Source organism: Pantherophis guttatus, chromosome 1, assembly GCF_059756535.1.
Source record: "Pantherophis guttatus breed Tessera chromosome 1, ASM5975653v1, whole genome shotgun sequence".
Lineage (NCBI taxonomy): Eukaryota > Metazoa > Chordata > Lepidosauria > Squamata > Colubridae > Pantherophis > Pantherophis guttatus.
Genome location: NC_142063.1, coordinates 222458427 through 222477698, shown reverse-complemented (window position 1 = coordinate 222477698; position 19272 = coordinate 222458427). Strand labels below are relative to the sequence as shown.

The following is a 19272-nucleotide window of genomic DNA, read 5'->3' as shown; positions in this document are numbered from 1 at the left end:
ATAGCAGAGCCAGAGTGGTGACCATGAATATTGGCTGCCATTCTAGAAGCAATGGCCTGTTCAATCAGAATTCTCAATCCTTCTGGCACATTTTTTAAAGGATCTTCGGGGGTTAGCACAGGCATAGAGAATTCACCTGTTGAAGCAGCTGCAGCTGCATGCCCACCAAATACAGGAGTTGCAGGGGTCATTAATTGACTTGCAAAGGGGTTTTGCAAATTGCTTTGGTCTTGTTGAAGAACATTACCCTCTCCCTCCGAAGACCAGGCCTGGCTAACAGTTGAAATGGGAGGAGGGGGGGTTGATGGGGGGGGTCCCCTTACCAGGCTCAGTTGCAGGCACCTCACTAACTTGCTTTTCTAGAGATTTATGCCTCTTTGTTAAATCCTTCTCCTCAGGCTTAGAAAGGTGCTTACGTTTGGAAGTTGATTTCTTCCCAGTGTACATAGTATTTTCCTCCCCATGGGAAGAGCGATCCGCCATCTTTAGTATACTCACTGCGACCACGATGTCGACTGGAGAAACAGCTTTTGGTTTCAGTTTCGCCACGTGGTTGAAATTTGAGATGGCAACGACTCTGGCGTTAAGCACGATGGCTGCCAGGTCACACTGAGCAGGAGGAAACTCTGCTCCAGAGGTATCTGTCTAGGCAAGCCTAGAAACGGACCTCCTCAGCACCTCCACAGCCACGATGAGAAAAAAAAATAAAATAAATACTGGCTGGAAATACCACAGGGAGAGGCAAGAAGAAGCTTGCTGCCCCCCCCCCAAACTTGCAGACTCGTTGGTGGCAAAGCGGCAAAAAACTCCTTTTAAAATTGCCGCGGCGCTTCAATTAACCACTCTACAGCTGATCAGCGGTTTTGGGATCGCTGTAGCGTGGGCGGCGGCCCGATTTGGCGATTTCCCTTAAAATTAGGGAATCGCTATTATTGTTGGTGGTATTGTGGTCTAGGGCCCCTTAAACAATCGTTGGTGGGATAGATCAAAAAAATCCCCCCAAAAAAGGCAGGAAAAAGAAAAAGGAAAAAAGTTCCCTTTTAAAATGGGGCTTTCAAAATGGCCGCCGCCAGGTGCGAAGCAAAGCCTGGCAGCTCAGGATGCTCTAGCATTTTGGCAAGACCGGCAGGCTACAATAGAAGGGGGGAAAAAAAAAATACATAGCCTGGTAGACCGGTACCTTAGAAAAATTTAAAGGGGAAGTAACAATTTTAAACTCGAGAAATAAAAAGGTGGTCAAAAAGACTTACAATTCTGTGATATTGAACAGACCTGGGCTGTATAGCCAGATCTGTAGGAGATGTTTCTCTCAGGCCGACTGAGTCTAAACTGAGCATGAAAGGGGAGGAGCAAGGGGAGTGGTCAAAAATTATGACTCAGCCAGCATCAGATCCGACTGATACAACCCTCATCTGGACAATGTCACACCCTCATCAAGGAAATCTATCTTAGTCTCCCAATGGGCAGCAAAGGGTCTGCTGGCTGCCAGAAAAGAGGGGAAAAAAGCCCAGAAACTAGTGAATTGTGATTTCACTGAACTAGGGCTGCATACAACAAAAGATAATATGGTGGACTTTAAAGCATATTGGTTTAGATGTTATTGCATACTTGTTAATATTTATATGAAAATAAAAATGTTATGTAAGAGATAGGGAAATGGAATGTAATAATTATGAATATGTTTATCTGTACTGAAATTATGATACTCAAACACCACACCATCCACATAATGATATGTATACATTTTTTAAAAAATAAAAACTTGATGGAAAAAAAATGGCAATGCAGGGCACTTCCTCCCAGCTGAAATTCTGGAAGGCTTGGAAAGAGATCAGCTGGAAGGTGTAAACAGAGTAAACCGGAGAGGATCTCTCAGTCTTAGCCCAAAGAAATTTTCCAACTGTTAGAGTGATAGGTTTAGGAATACAGGTAGGTCTTGATTAGTGCAGTTAATGAATCCTATGAAATGATCTCATTATTCAAATTCACACTGCTAAAAGTTATATTGTTACAGAAAATATAGTAACTGGTTTTAGCTTGACAGAAATAAGCAATGCCATCGATCAATGCTATCAGAATCAAGGCAATTGCACTACCCCTATCATAAGTTGGGCCTTTAAAAACATTTGGGAAGAGTGGTAGATCTGATTACTCTCCCCCCCTTCCCCACCAAATCCTGGCTCTAACAGCTTATTGTATGCCATATGATGGTGGATTTCCAGTAAAGCATTTGTAATCTATTCGTTTCACTTTATCTTCAGATGCTGCTTTATAGTAGCAAAGTGGGAGAAAAATAGTTTAAATAAATGGAAGTCTGTCGTGCTTGTCTTTTCATATCAAATCCATTTTGTTTCTCTTACCTTCCTTTTCAGCATATGCCTGACTATCTGCAATGACTTTGCGCAGCTCTGGACTGTAACGTGTTCCTTCTGGAAAAATCACAAGGTACATCTGTGGAATTAAATATATATAAATATGTGTGTGTGTGTGTGTGTATACGAACAGTTTTATTAAGTTAAACAGTTCAGCTTCAAGACTGGGAACTGAATAACAAGCAAGTTGTAAGACTGAGCTTCAGTGAGGTTGCTCCAGTCAAAAGTCTCAGTTTTCTTCCAACCCTGCATCATAACACAATTACTTTGTGCTTTTATCAGTTCTCACAAAATGTAATTTGTGAAAGAATGCAGAGCTCACCCAGGCTTGCTGCGCTAAAGCAAAACTCAATTCATTTAACATTAGCATCCCATAATGAATTATTTGGACAATAAGACTAAATTGAAACTATTTTCTTTTTCTTTCTTTAATGTCTTATTCTCTTTGCTGTTTAATAACACAAATACACTAATACAATTATGCATTAGTCATTAAGTTAATTTTTATGAATATAAACTTACATTAATATTTTTCTACTACAGGTAGTCCTTGACTTACAACTGTTTGTTTAGTGATGGTTCAAAGTTACAACTGCTCAGGAAAAGTAACCTACAAACCATCCTTGAAGTTGCAATCAGCATAACGTCCTCACAGTCACATGATCACAATTTGGGCAACTGGCTCACATTTATGATGGTTGCAGCATCTTGCAATTTGTGACAATTGGGGAAGCTGGATTTGCTTAACAAACTATGTGATTGACGTAAACGCCATGCAATTCACTTAATAGCAGTAAAATGGTCATAAAATTGGGTCTGATCCCGTGATGATTTGCTTAACATTTAGCAGCCAAAATTTGGTCTCAACTGCGGTTGTAAGTCAAGGACTACCTATCCTGTTGCTTAGGGTTGTTTAAGAGAGAAATATATGACCCCTCAACAGAATTAACAGGCTGGTTTAAAAAATGAGTTTCTTCAGCCTAATTTTTCTATGTAAACAGTTTTACATCCTAATGCCAGGATTTTTCCTGGAAGGTACAGATGTTTATCCTTCCAGTAACCAAATGAAGAGAACTGCTTAAAGCAGCTCCCTCACTTCTTAGAAGGAAAGTATAAACCAGCATTTGATTGTGGAAAAATGAATTGACTTCTAACTTTTTACTTTTGTGTCACCTGATATAACAAACATAAGGAGGGGGGGGAGGGAGGGAGAGAGTGGGGGAGAGAGAACTTGTATACTGTACAAAATGAAAATAGAGAAGCTTACTGGAGTTTTTGCTTTCATCTGGATATACAACTTGTTCCTCATTTTCTTTTCATTAAATATGGGACGTCGGTTTACATACATTCCACCGTGCTAGTATATAAACAAATTGAATATGTTTGTAGCTCTTAATAATTCATGAAACAGTAGTTTGATACTCCAGAATAAAAAAATTAATGTACCAGCATTTGCCTTGCTGAAGGGTAAGCAGCTTTCTGTGCTCTTAAATTTGCTTTTGCAATGATAGGAACATGCAGATGTTTTTGCTATTAGTTTATAATATTTTTTATTCAAAAAATAGGAAATAGAAAAATAGTTTTTTTTCTACAAGAGTTGATTCTATATGGATGCTAGATAAAAGAAAACTTCTCTTTGTGGGAATCTGAACTATGATTATTACTATGCCAAAGCTCCAAAGTATTAGGACTATTATATTAAGCAGTGAAAAATTCATAGAGGTCCAGAATCCACCTATTACTTTTGCCTCAAAAGTGAGGCTCTAGCCAAATTTTAAATTCTTATCTAGATAATACAATGGAGGCTAGTGACAAGGGATTACCTGTGTCAGACTTTAATGAAATAAATGTTAACATTTAGATAGATTTCTTACATGGGAATCCTAATTGTGTTTGGTTCAGTGGCTACTTAAGCTGTAAATGATGCCAACTTGTCTGACTATAATGAATGTCATGTGGTTTACTTCTAAATCAAAGTAAATCTAATTAGGATTGAAATATTTAGCACTTTTCAGGGCATTAGCCAAGATAGTCTCTTGCAGCACAATGAAAGTACTGTAGCAACTTTAGCCATTTATTATGGCAAAAATATTCACATTAAGGTAAGTTTCAAATAACAGGGGAGGGTGGATTAGTAGGGGAGCAAACTCTGCTTGATTGGGAATAGCCTGAATGAGACTGAAATACATTTCTTTTGTAGCATACAAACAAAATCAATTAACTCTGTAAATAAAATGGTCTTCTATTGCTTTTCCTTCAAAATATACAATGGTAATTCATTGTTAAGATAGAATTACTATATGATTTATGTATAGTTCTTATGCTCTATGCTTCAATGTGAAAAATCCTTTACTGGGGTTGATATTTTACTGAAACCAATGGGATTTACTTCCAAATATTTGCAGAAACAATTGCATCAAAAAATAAGCAGTAACTTCTAGCTACTTTACATTAAGCTTTTCTGTGAGTTGGGTGGCTATATGATAAATAAAGAACCACATTGTTTTAAATATTTTTTCTTAGCTAGCTTGCTATTAATAATTGTAATTGTTTTTGTTGTACGCCACCTACAGTCACTTTTCTGTGAGATGGGCAGCTATATAAATATGATAAACAAATAAAAATACAGAAACAAAATTAAGATTTACCTGAGAAAAATACCACCCGTAGAGAGGAAGCCATTTTAATCCATCTTTCAAAACATATCGAATATGTCCAAGAGCATTTTGCCTGATGGCCAACATATTTGCTATAATCCAATCAACTGCAAACCCAGAACACAAATATTTATAAATATAATACATCCCTGGCATACGCAATGCCAATTCTCTTTCCGGAAAACAAATGCTGCTAAAGATCATGAACTGAGCTTTTCAGTTACAAAGTAAAATAAGCTCTTTCCACAATTCTATACCTTCTCTTTTTAGGTTTTGAACTTTCTATTTTCCATTTATTTCTTAATTTTCAATAGAAAAGTTTTAAATGAATATGATGCTATTTAATTCATTTCACTAGGACTGCCAACTCATTTTAGTATAATACAGAACAAGATCGATATAGACTCATTTTTCAAAATGTACTCTTAAAAGCTGAATTATAAAAAAAGAAAACTTGTGGGGTATGAAGTGGTTTATCAATGAAGCTAATAACAAATAGGAAACTTTTGTGACAAAATCCAGCAGTAGTTTTACAGTGGTAGAAAGTGATTCTACTCCCAGAAGATGGCAACCAAACTCATCTCTCTTATCTGACTTCCGCATCTGTTTCAACCATTTTATGGTACTCTACCAAGTATCCATCTTTTAAAGTAACTTTTCCAATATAGACAGGGAATTATAAAGAGCAGGGAGGAACTGGAGAAAATTAGATATCTCATCTTGCAGGAGCACCAAAGGAAAGGTATGAGCCTGAATTTGCCAAGAAGAATTTTAAAAGCTTCACTGTATGTAGAAAACTTGTTATTTTAAATCAGGCTTCTACTATATCGTTCAAAAAATCAAGCTTCTACCAACTCTTACACATGGAGTAAATTAATCCATAACCCAAATATTCAATTATAGATATTTTAATCTGAGTGTTAGTTCTACGTACAGGTAGTCCTCGCTTAATGACTGTTTGAAATTATGAATACCTCAGAAAAGGTGGTCATGTGATCACAATCTGGTTTCTTGGCAACCTGTTCGCCCTTATGACTGGTTGTCAAGCACTCTGCGATCATGTGATCAGCCCTTCCAATCTGTTGGCCTCCACAGAAAGTGAATGGGGAAGATGGCAAGAAGATTGAATAGTGCTACCATCTGGCAACCTCTCATCTCTGAGGGTTGGTTGTGCTGTTTTATGCCTTCTTGGCTCTGCAGAGACAGGAAAGAGGAATGACCACCTTCATGTCTGCTTGAACCTCAGCAGCTGAAATCCAAGAATATATGAAGCCAAAATCCCTCCACAAGCATGGAGAGGGACTTCATTCACTTAACAACCCGTGAGATTGTTTAATGACTGCAACAGGGAATGGTGGGATTGTGGTTGTCAGTGAAGCAGTCACACGGGCATCTCATCTCAACGGGCAAAACTCAAGTCCCAATTACAGTTTTTAAGGGAAGACTACTGTACTTCTACTTCATTTATTGTAATTGTTAACATTACAAAAATGCCTTACAGAGAAACCAGTAATGTACAAACCTGTACTTTGATGATTTGCTATACATACCACATTCTCTTTATTTTTTGGCAAATCACCATACAGAATTATCTAGGAAGGGAGAAAAAGTACTTAGACTCATTATATAAAAATAAATTTAAAATAAAATCTCAAATTTTGTCTCTTCTTTTAAAGATGAATAATGTTAATTATTCTTAAAATTCCCTTTTCCACCTCAATGCAGCATTGATCTACTGCAAGGGTCTCCAAACCTGGCAACTTTAAGGCTTGTGAACATCAGGTATTCCCCAGCGAGCATGGCTGCTAAGGTATTCTGGGAGCTGAAGTCCACAAGTCTTAAAGTTGCCAAGTTTGGAGACCCTTGGTCTACTGCTTCAATTTTGTGGCATTTTACTGATTCCACCTCTACATTTAAATACAAGAGTCTAACTAGACCAAAGTAACTGGCTTTTTGACTATCATATATTCCAAATCCTCTGCCCCCCAAAAAACACCTTAAGGATAGGTTCGGGGTTTTTTGTTGTTTCCAGTGAGATTGTTCTTTATAACAGTAGCATATATGAGCATGTTCACATAATATGCTGTAGTTTGAATCTCAGTATATTATGCAAATCCAGGAAGATTCTAACATATGTAGCAACTGAGGTACAATTTCATTACCATGGCAGTTCATTAATTTCATTTAAATAAGTACCACTTGCACCAACAAAGCATGCAAGCTGTTTTTAGAGATAAGCAGTTCATACTACTTCATAATTTAGGTGGGGTTACATCATAATCAAGAAACAAGGCTTTTAAATGTATGGGGGAAATGTAAAAAACAGAACATTTTCCTATGCTTCTTACTGACATGCAAGGTATTTGTGTGCCCAAAGGATTACTATATTTTGCTTTTTGATAAACAAGAGTAATTTCAGTCGTAATTCCTCACTTGAAATTTGCAATCATTGCAATCCAAACACATAACAAACTATCATGAATCAGCATCAGTTGCATATGTAGCTTTAAGCATCTTACACTGCAACTTTGCAATATAAATAATTGAAATTTGTTGACAATGGAGAATTGTAATTTGATTAAATTAAAATTATTCATTAAAACTACAATGGAGTCTGGGAATGGAAGAATGGAAAGTATATTGTAATCAAAAGTTGTAGCTCTTCTCCAGCAGCTGCTTGCAACAGTAATGCAGACAAGAAACTTAAAGGGGCAGTTAAAAGCAAGTTAAGCCTGTTGCTGATACTGTGTAACACTAAAGTATTTTAATTAATCATATACATATTAAATATTTAATGCAGTTTAATTCAGATGATTCAGCACATATATTTACTCTGAAAAAATGGGGAGAAACTTTTAAAATCATTTTTGAGAGGGAAAACTCTCTACATTTAGCTTCATTAAAGAAAGTCCATCCCCAAAACCTGTTTTGGGGGCCAGTTCTATTACAGTTATATCAAAACGCAAGCAAAAAGAATAGTAATTTGAGTGGAGTAGCATTCTTCAGAATGATACTCTGGTAATTCAGGCATCAGCTCAATCAAATTGTTGTCAGAAAAACTGTAGGAACAAATAATAATAATAATGATAATAATGATAATAATGATAATAATGATAATAATGATAATAATGATAATAATGATAATGATAATAATAATAATAATAATAATAATAATAATAATAATAATAATAATAATAATAATTTTATTTATATACCGCCCTCCTCCCAAAGGACTCGGGGTGGTGTACAGCCAAAATTAAAAACATAAATATACAATATCATAGTTAAAATTAATTAAAATCATTAAATAGTTTTGGCCGAATTTTAAAACCCAAAGTTAAAACCCAATTTAAAATCATTCAATTAGACACCCCGCCTGTCGGAACAGTAGGGTCTTGAGGGCACAGTGAAAGACCCGGAGATCAGAGATGTTACGAATATCCGGGGGCAATTCATACCAAAGGGCAGGGGCTCTGACAGAGAAGGCTCTCCTCCTGGGTGTCGCCAGCCGGCATAACTTGGCCGACGGCACCCTGAGGAGTCCCTCTCTGTGGGAGCAAACTGGTCGGTGGGAGGCTGTTGGTGGCAGAAGACGGTCCCGTAGATATCCTGGTCCTATGCCATGGAGCACTTTAAAGGTGGTAACCAACACCTTGAATTGCACTCGGAAGACCACTGGGAGCCAGTGCAGCTCACGCAGGAGAGGTGTTACATGGGCGTAACAAGGTGGGCCCATAACCACCCGTGCGGCCGCATTCTGGACCAGTTGGAGCCTTCGAGTGCTCTTCAAGGGGAGCCCCATGTAGAGAGCATTACAATAGTCCAGACGGGAGGTGACGAGGGCGTGAGTGACTGTGCGCAAGGCATCTCGGTCCAGAAAGGGACGCAACTGGTGGATCAGGCGGACCTGATAAAAAGTGTTGAGTTTACTATATGAAATGTGAAATATTTCACAATCTAACAAAAATAGATATATTCTAAGGTTCAACTTCCAAATCTGCATGCACACCACCTACCGGGAAGCTCTAACTACTAGATCATTTCAGAGAACTCCAATTTGACCGTGGTGGTATAGGTTTTATAGCTGGACCTGTTCCTTGGTAAAATACTGATTTCAACAGTATTTTACCAAGTATTTTACCAACTGGTTCCCATTCTGGGCAGAAGTAAGGAACTCAGATTCTTAGGACCATGCCTCTTTGCATTTGCTCACTTCCCTATCTTTTTTTGTCAGGCAGCCCAGCCCTAGTCAGAGCAGCAATCAATCAGCCAGAATCAAGATTATTTATTATTTGATTTCTATAGCCACCCATCTCAACAAGTGATTCTGGGTGGCGTACATCGTAACTTTTGTACACCAACATACTTGCAGTCCCTCACTTCTGATCTATTGTCTCTTTTCTGGGCAATGAAAATAGTGACAACGTTCAGACCGAAAGGCAAGTCAGTCCTTCCTCTGTGGTGCATCAATGATATTTGGGCCTTACCCCCTTTATATTTTGGGAAGTGAGAGAGGGACAGCTGTGTCCATTGCAGCAGTCAGACCCCCTCATCTAAAAATACTTCACTACCCCTGGTGCCAGAAAAGACCCTGACAAGTGAGGCCATCGCATTCTTTCTTCCTCTTATCAGTATTTGCAATGCTGGCGGGGTCTGAACTGAGCACACAGGTGGACTCAACCCCCCCCCCCACAGCCTCCCCTGCTCGGGCTGGGAAGCCTGCAGAGGCATCTCTCTCTCTCTCTCCCGGCCCCTTTCCGGCCTCTCTGGCTGGGACGTGACGGGCTTGGAGAGCCGAGCGGGAGAACGGAGTCCCCCAACCTCAGCACAGCCCGCGAGCCGCCCTCCCTCACCTGCACGCCGGTGTAGTTCTCGAAGAAGAAGAGCACCATGCTCTGGTAGATGGTGTAGAGCCGGTCGTCCACCTGGTGGTAGAAGCGGGCGGGCAGCAGGGCCGAGAAGAGCCGCCAGGCCCCCCAGGCCAGGATGTAGGTGGGCGCGGTGCCCAGCATGACGGCGGCGGGCAGCACGTAGCGCATGGAGTAAGTGTGCAGCAGCACCGACAGCAGCATCTTCTCTCCTCCGCCCCGGGCGCGATTCGGCTTCTGCTCTCCTCGCCCGTCGCAGCTGCGCTGAAGCGCCTCCCTTCCTTCTCACGACCGTGGGCTCCGGCTGCCGCCGAGGGAGAAGGGGAGGAGGAGGAGGAGGAGGAAAAGGAAGAGGGCGGCCTCAGCTGTCGGCCACATGGCCCTCCACAGCCCAGGCGGAAGCAGCATGGGCGGGCACGGGGAGAGGCAGCCGGGCGGAGCTCATGCAAGCCCTCGTCCTCAATCAGCCGCCGCCGCCGCCCTTTTTCTCCCGGGAGGGCGAGGGGAAAGCGGCGCCCGCCACCAGCCAACTCTGCCTCGGTTGTTGGGAGCCGAGTAGGTTTCCGGGCCTTTCTCCGCTTTGGATCTGCACGCCTCCAGCGGGGAGGCTTGTCATTTTGGAAAGGCGCGAATAACCGGCGGGGAAGGGAAGGGAAGGAGCGGCGTTGGCAGGCTGAGCCGTAAAGTCCCGAGTTAGGCGACTCGGACTGACCCGTCCTAGCTCAGGGAGTAGCAGTAGCCACTAAAGTTAGGGCAAAAGACTGAATAAAATGGAGAGTAAAAGCAGAAGGTGAAGGACGAGGGGTGGGAGAATAAAGGTCGCAGAGCTTCATCCAGCCCTGAGCTCTGCTCCGCTTTCCCAAACTTAATTTGCCCTTTGGCTGTTGATAGGTCTTGCTGTTGTTGGAGAAATGGAAATGAAAGAGCAGATCTAGCAAACTTTGAGGGCCCGCAAAGAGAATTAAGAGAATCTGTTTGGGGTAGGGATTAAGGCACTTGATAGAATCTGGGAGATTTTTTTAGTTCGGCCCTCCTTCCGCAGGAGCCAGCTGGGTGATCTTAGACCAGTCACTCTCTCTCAGCCCTAGGAAGGAGATACTTCCATAACCTTATAGGAAGGTTTAATATATAGGCTATATATAGTTATACATAATATACTGTGGAATTGAGATCGTAGAAACACCCAGGAGCATAGAAGAGTCCAGAGGCAGATGCGTGAATAAATATCTTAAATGTATTTATTCATATAATAAAACATATTAACTATGTACAAAGGCTGTCTCAGTATTCATTATAGGATAGGGGGCACACAGTGTGTGTGTGTGTGTGAGACTACCCTGATCAGAGATCAAGTCTCATGAAGAACAAATGCAAAGAGAGAGAGAGAGCAAGGTGGGAAAGGTTGGAGGGGGTTTTATACTCAGGGTAAGCCCCTCCTTTCCACATAGGGGTGGAGACACTCTCTGCCTCCACTGGTGGCTATATGACACATGTGCCAATGGCTTGCAAATACCTGACATATACAGTTTTCATGTTTAATTTGTATGTCACCCAAAAATGCCTGTGAGTGAGTTGGGTGCCTTCTAATTTTTTTTTTTAATTGGATTTATATGCCGCCCTTCTCCGGAGACTCAGGGTGGCTTACAATGCATTAAGCAATAGCCTTCATACTTTTGTATATTTATACAAAGTCAGCTTATTGCCCCCACAACTGGGTCCTCAATTTATCTGCCTTAGAAAGGATGGAAGGCTGAGTCAACCTTGAGCCTAGGCGAGATTCGAACCTGCAGTAATTTCAGACAGCTGCTGTTAATCACAGTGCTATCAGTCTACTGAGCCACCAGGCATGGTGTGTGTGTTGGGGTGTGTTTGTGTAAAAATATCTTGGCAGGTGGTACTATGGCAGATGGTAACTCTAAACTTGTCCCTCCTAGGGATTAGTTCAACATCCCGTTGCCTCTTAAAACAATTTTAGCTCAAAGCCCTCAAAGCCCGCAACAGCAATATGCCATCAAGGTGATGTTGGCTTTAATGACAACACAGACAGATTTTCTCCTTGACAATCTATCAGCAACTTGGTCCTTCTGATCATCCAATGGTGCACCCATCATCACTTGTCTATCTACTTTGCTGTTGCTTATCTTCTTTTTTTTTCTTTCTTACCTTTCCCAGCTTTGGGAAAGACCTAAAGAATGAGATCTTCACATGTTGTGTCCAAAAGGAGACAACCAGGAGCCTGGTTTAGCTCAACAGACAGAAGCACTGTAATTTAACACCAGCTGTCTGCAATTAAAGTAAGATCGAATCTTGCCAGGCTCAAGGTTGACTCAGCCTTCCATCCTTTCTAAGGTAGGTAAATTGAGGACCCAGTTTGTGGGGGCAATAAGCTGACTTTGTATAAATATACAAAAGTATGAAGGCTATTGCTTAACGCACTGTAAGCCGCCCTGAGTCTCCGGAGAAGGGCGGCATATAAATCAAATAAAAAAAAGAAAGATTATAATTTGAGCCTGACCATTTGGTCATGCGTCAAGTGATAACTGTGGGTTCATTAGTTCAGTGATTAATTTTTTATTTTCTTGGCCAGCCATGGTATTTTCAGGAGCCTTCTACAACGTTTAATTGAAGTTTAATACCTTGAATACTTTTCCTATCCTATTTCTTCAAAGTTCAGTTTTTACTTCCATTGACTATCACAAAAAAACCCCAACCCATTAATTTCATGATTCTGATTTTTGTAGCCTGCATATGACATCCAAAGACCTCAGGCTTTCATCACTATTGTACCAATTTCTAGTCTATGGCCTGCTTCTTTACTCTCAATAGTTGATAGATAAAAGGCAAAAGTTATCTACTGTTTGAATATCTTTATTCTCAATTCTAAGACTGATTGCTGTACTTGTTGCAATTAATTTGGTCTTATTTATATTTAATCTTAGTCTCTTTTTTCAGCTTGCTCTGTTGGAAGTAAATGTCCATCTGGGTTCAGTTCCAAGTGGGAAAAAAGACACTGGAAACATGGAGACTGCTTGGAAAAATAGTTTAATGGTGGACAGGATCACATGGTTTAAGTTTCTGAGCAGAAAAAAAGGCGAGATGCTGACCGTGCCTTGGTTTTATGCCCTCTCTGAGCTTTGAACTTCCTGGGGTACAGGAAGAGTATCCTGATTGGTTGTCAGACTCCCAGGGGGTGGGGGTCTTAGCTAGCCTTGCTGGCTGATGTAATCTTCCCATGTGCCATGTAGTGAGTTTCTTGTTGCTACTGAGTTTCTGTTGCTAGATGGGTCCTATTGTGTTGCAGATGATAGTCCATTGACAAAGGTGGGGGGAATGAGTGAGCTTGGCCCATTGACAAAAGAGGGGGGAGGCAGGAAGCTGCTTTGTCTTTAAAACATGTTTCTCCATTTTTCATCCAGGGAAATATAATATTCTGCCTTTTTAATATTTCCTAAAATATTTCATCCTTCTAGGAGAGGGATGGGTGCTAACTTCCTACAGCTCCTTGGTTTTTATTACCAGAGCTTGCAGATTATTTGCATTTTCAACTCTCAGAGTAGTGTCATCAGCACAATACATGTTGATTCTTCTTCCAGTTTTAAAACCTGACTCGTCTTTTTCCAATCTGATTCCCTCAATATATATTCAGTGTGTGGTCTGAATAAATAAGGAGAGGGTACACACACAGCCTTGTCTTACTCCTTTGCTAACCAGGAGCTAGGCTGTTTCACCATGTTCAGTCTGGACTGTGGTTTTCTGACACATGTCATGCATTGCTTTTGCATCAGGACAATACAGTGTTTTGAAATTTGCATTGTTCTGAGCATGTTCTGCAGCTTAACAATTCAAAGTCTTATCATCAATAAAGCACATATCAATGTATTTTGGTATTCTTTGCCTTTCTTAATTATCCAGTTTATAACCACAATAATGTCTTTTTTTCCTTGGCCTTTTCTAAATCCAGCATGAACATATGGCATTTCCTTTCTGTAGAGATCCATAATCTGTGCTGGATGATCCTAACATTATTTTCTTATATGTTGCAAGCTTCCACTGTAATACTGTCCTTGCAGCTTCAGATTTTCTCTCCCTGCATGGCAACATCAGCAATTACCGTATTTTCCGGCGTATAAGACGACTGGTGTATAAGACGACCCCCGAATTTTCCCGTTAAAATATAGGGTTTGGGCTATACTCACCGTATAAGACTACCCCTCTTCCAACGCACACCAAATAAAAATTAAAAAACATCAACTGGCTCACCCACAATGTAAAAGCAGCTGTGCTAGACCCAAAATGGCCCCTGCAACAAGCAGGAACCTCACACAGCCACAAAAAGCCCAAAAAAACAACTTTCACACTTTACACACGCACCACACAACAAAACTGGCTCACCCACAATGTAAAAGCAGCTGTGCTAGACCCAAAATGGCCCCTGAAACAAGCAGGAACCTCACACAGCCACAAAAAGCCCAAAAAAACAACTTTCACACTTTACACACACAAAATTCCACATACAGCTTTGTGAGATTTTGTGTGTTTGTGTAGTTAGAGTGAAACACTACAAAAACACACTAAATCTCAGAAAGCTGCACAAATATTATTTTATTTTATTTTATTTTTATATGAAAGCTACATTTAAAACTTCCTAAACTTTAAATGGCTAGGTCTAAAAAAGAACAACTAAAAAAAAAAACCAATTAACTATTTTTTTTAAAGCTCCCAAAGGGGAAAAAACTTACCCAATAGAACAGGGGTCTCCAACCTTGGCAACTTTAAGACTTGTAGACTTCAACTCCCAGAATTCCTCAGCCAGCTTTGTTTTGCTGGCTGAGGAATTCTGGGAGTTGAAGTCCACAACTCCCTGCCTGCTTGATTGCAGGTAGGGAGTGGCTTGCTGATGGAATGGATTCAGGCAAGCGAAGCAAGGCAAGTGAAGCAAGGCAAGCAGCTAAGGTAAGCAAGCTGGAGGGGGAAAACTTTTTTCCTTCTCCATGGCTCTGGCGATCCCAGCTGAGTTGCCTGATTAGCAGATCGTCAGGGCTTGGATTGTCAGAGCCATGTGAAAGGAGAAAAGTTTTTCCCTTCTCCATGGCTCTGGCGATCCCAGCTGAGTTGCCTGATTAGCAGATCGTCAGGGCTTGGATTGTCAGAGCCATGTGAAAGGAGAAAACTTTTTTCCTTCTCCATGGCTCTGGCGATCCCAGCTGAGTTGCCTGATTAGCAGATCGTCAGGGCTTGGATTGTCAGAGCCATGTGAAAGGAGAAAACTTTTTTCCTTCTCCATGGCTCTGGCGATCCCAGCTGAGTTGCCTGATTAGCAGATCGTCAGGGCTTGGATTGTCAGAGCCATGTGAAAGGAGAAAAGTTTTTCCCTTCTCCATGGCTCTGGCGATCCCAGCTGAGTTGCCTGATTAGCAGATCGTCAGGGCTTGGATTGTCAGAGCCATGTGAAAGAAAAGTTTTTCCCTTCTCCATGGCTCTGGCGATCCCAGCTGAGTTGCCTGATTAGCAGATCGTCAGGGCTTGGATTGTCAGAGCCATGTGAAAGCAGAAAAGTTTTTCCCTTCTCCATGGCTTTGGCGATCCCAGCTGAGTTGCCTGATTAGCAGATCATCAGGGCTTGGATCGCCAGAGCCATTTAAGGCTCGTTGGAGCCTTTCGGGCTGGTCTGCCTGGTTACAGGAGAACGACACCTGGCGTATAAGACGAACCCCGACTTTTGAGAAGATTTTCATGTGTTAAAAAGTCGTCTTATACGCCAGAAAATGCGGTAGACATCCCAAAGGCTTTAATTTAGCCTTGTCATAAACACAATTAGTACCCTGAAAGTTCTTCAGTGCCATCTGAGAAATTCCTTATTTATTTATTTATTTATTTATTTATTTAACATATTTCTCTGTTGCTATAATCAAAACTATTCTTGGTGGCTCACGTTTCAGAAAGCTTTTAACGCTTGTTTAGCTTTGGGATTGACTGTTGCCAGATTCCTTGCCACATGACTCTCAATGTCCTAATACCCTTCTAGAGCTTTTTTCTTTTCCTAGTAATACGATCCCACCCAAACAAAATCCAGATCAATAACTAAGACAATATTTGAAATACATTTGCATTGTTGCAAACTGAGTACACAGATATTCAAGTTTTACATCTAGTCCTGCTACTTAGAATTCACAGGTCTGCATCTATTCTAAGCAGTGATTTTATAACTTTAATACTAAGGCAGCCTCCTCTTTGCTCATTGAGAAACTGTAATCCAAGTTCAAAGTATGCAAAATGTTGTAAGCACAACAATTTTCCATGCTTAAAACACTTGTGTTCCAAGGGGTTTTGCTTCAGGCTCAAGGACCTGTGGTTTTGAGGCTCATGAGTGAGTTGCTTTTTTAATCATCTAACAGATTCAGGCATAGTGACATCCCTGCTGCTATTGGCTTTGATTGGTCAAGGTGACAGAAGATGCTGAGAGCTGAGAGCTCTCTCTTAGCTGAGAGTTTAGAGAGCCACTTCAAATTAGTGAACTAGTGAAGTAGAACAGATAAAGTTTAAATAGTGATAATAGGGTGAAGAAATAAATAGTAAATATAGTGCTTATATGAAATAAATTTACCCCCCCACACCCCCAATTAATAAAAAAAAGGAAAAATCCTATAGTACATACCCTGTTTCCCCCAAAATAAGACACCTCCTGATAATAAGCCCAATCGGGCTTTTGAGCGCATGGCAGTAAGGCCAAGTGCTTATTTCAGGGTTCAAAAAAAATATAGGACAGGGTCTTATTTTCGGGGAAATGGTATAAACATCTATATGGAATTAATTCATTGTTGAGTTTATAATCTGAACCATATAGAATGTCTGGATTTAACTGATTTTTCATAATTGGATATTCAATACTTCCTTCTACAGATAAATTTTATTTACCAATTTTTATTTTCATTCTTTAATTCCTTACAAAATTGAATTGTTGGTTTTTGTTCAAGCCCAACATCCTCTAAAAAAGCTAAAATTATTGGTACTTTTGAAGCAGCTTTTGAAGCTGCTCAAGCATCTAGGTCAGTGATGGTGAAAGTTTTCGGCACTGTGCCCAAACAAGAGCGCGTGCCAGCCATGTGGTGTTAGGATTTCCAGCGTGTGCATGCCCGCCAGCCACCTGGTCTTTGGGCTTCCAGCGCTCTGGTGTGTGCAAATATCATGCGCGCCGGAAATCCAAAGACCAAGTGGCCGGCACTCACATGCGCACCAGCTAGCTGGTCTTTGGGTTTTTGGCGCTCCAGTGCATGCAGAGACCAGCTGGCATGCATGCATGCACACGCTGGAAATCAGAAGAGCAGCTGCCGATGGTGTGCTTGCCCGTAGAGAGCGCTCTGCATGCCACCTCTGGCACACGTGCCATAGGTTCACCATCACGGATTTAGGGCATAATAATCGCATGCATTGTATACAGTGAAGGTAAATTAACCTTCAAGAACAGTGTTGAAGATAAGCAAAGGGTGATGTGTTTGAAGCTATTTTAATTAATAATTAATACAGTAATTAATACTGCGCAGAGTAATCCAGTGTCTGCTAGGTGAAATGATTTGGAAACATGACTTAGCAAAGAGTAAAGCTGTGGGGGGGGGGATGCTGAAACAGTTGCATTTTTTCTTGGTCCCATTTCAAATCGTGGTAATTATTTTGAAAAGCCAAAATGATTTGGCACTAATTTATTTGCAGGACTGCCTGCATCTGTTTGTACTGCTACTTGCCAGATCCTTGCAGTTGGTCTTAAGACATCCTCAATAATCCTACAACTGGCATCAAGATTTATTAAACTGACATATACGAAACTCCTTCAATGTTTGATTTATACATGTAGAGGGTCCTTTCTGGGAAAATAAATAAATTGCTTTTAATTAGTCCATAAGAAATATATTTATCTCAAGAACCTCTTTAAAATGGGGTGTTCTGTTTACTGCTGTCTTAATGTAGTCATACAAAGTCATAGAAAATTAGTTTTAAAGTTTTCCGGTTTGGGACTGGTTCATTTGCTGAATGGCCAGCCTCTATGACAGCCCTTGAATTCAATCTTGGAAGGTCTTGATTATGACCTCTGAGATTGAGAGACAGAGTTCCTTTCTGAAGAGTCATATATCTACATGACTATATAGCTATATATCTGATTCTGTTAGTTTTTAAATACATTCATTTTTATGTGTTGCTCAATATCAGATCATTGATTGTTGCCTTAAATGTTGCAATGTTTTGATAATGCATTGGATTTTATTGATGCATTGATTGCATCTGAAGTGGATAAGAAAATTTTGAAAATTAGACATAAGAGGGCACCAAATGGCCTCTTAAAAGAAATGTTTAATCTATGACCACAGGAGGTTTTTGAACTATTTAACTCTTTACTAACATTTGCTGGTGTAATTGCAGAGAATCAAGCCCCATTGAATAAACCTAAATCTGAATTACAGATGGAATTAAAAATTACCGTATTTTCCAGCGTATAAGACAACTGGGCGTATAAGACGACCCCCGAATTTTCCTGTTAAAATATAGGGTTTGGGCTATACTCGCCGTATAAGATTACCCCTCTTCCAATGCACACCAAATAAAAATTAAAAAACATCAACTGGCTCACCCACAATGTAAAAGCAGCTGTGCTAGACCCAAAATGGCCCCTGAAACAAGCAGGAACCTCACACAGCCACAAAAAGCCCAAAAAAACAACTTTCACACTTTATACACACACAACACAACTGGCTCACCCACAATGTAAAAGCAGCTGTGCTAGACCCAAAATGGCCCCTGCAACAAGCAGGAACCTCACACAGCCCCAAAAAGCCCCAAAACCCAACTTTCACACTTTACACACACAAAATTCCACATACAGTTTTGTGAGATTTTGTGTAGTTAGAGTGAAACACTATAAAAACACACTAAATCTCAGAAAGCTGCACAAATATTATTTTATTTTATTTTATTTTTATTTTTATATGAAAGCTAAATTTAAAACTTCCTAAACTTTAAATGGCTAGGTCTAAAAAAGAACAACTAAAAAAAAACCCGAATTAACTATTTTTTTTAAAGATCCCAAAGGGGAAAAAAACTTACCCAATAGAACAGGGGTCTCCAACCTTGGCAACTTTAAGACTTGTAGACTTCAACTCCCAGAATTCCTCAGCCAGCTTTGTTTTGCTGGCTGAGGAATTCTGGGAGTTGAAGTCCACAACTCCCTGCCTGCTTGATTGCAGGTAGGGAGTGGCTTGCTGATGGAATGGATTCAGGCAAGCGAAGCAAGGCAAGTGAAGCAAGGCAAGCAGCTAAGGTAAGCAAGCTGGAGGGGGAAAACTTTTTTCCTTCTCCATGGCTCTGGCGATCCCAGCTGAGTTGCCT

General features: G+C 40.6%; 2 protein-coding genes across 3 annotated transcripts in view; one reads left to right on the top strand and one right to left on the bottom strand.

Annotated features, from left to right (window-relative positions):
- Positions 1-10300, bottom strand: part of LOC117676912 (1-acyl-sn-glycerol-3-phosphate acyltransferase epsilon-like) — a 28340-nt gene extending 18040 nt beyond the window's left edge. Inside the window, exons 1-5 of the mRNA XM_034436733.3 lie at positions 9883-10300; positions 6552-6621; positions 5021-5136; positions 3640-3729; positions 2361-2451 (exon numbers count right to left, since the gene is read on the bottom strand). Of these exons, the coding sequence (XP_034292624.1) occupies positions 2361-2451; positions 3640-3729; positions 5021-5136; positions 6552-6621; positions 9883-10101 (586 nt within the window). The 5' untranslated portion in view covers positions 10102-10300. The remainder of the gene's footprint in view (positions 1-2360; positions 2452-3639; positions 3730-5020; positions 5137-6551; positions 6622-9882) is intronic.
- Positions 9811-19272, top strand: part of LOC117676913 (glutathione S-transferase 3-like) — a 40224-nt gene continuing 30762 nt past the window's right edge. Inside the window, exon 1 of one of the 2 annotated variants that reach the window (XM_034436736.3) lies at positions 9811-10071. The gene's annotated coding sequence lies outside the window, so the exon portion shown is untranslated. The remainder of the gene's footprint in view (positions 10072-19272) is intronic. The other variant, XM_087882453.1, reaches the window with a different exon arrangement.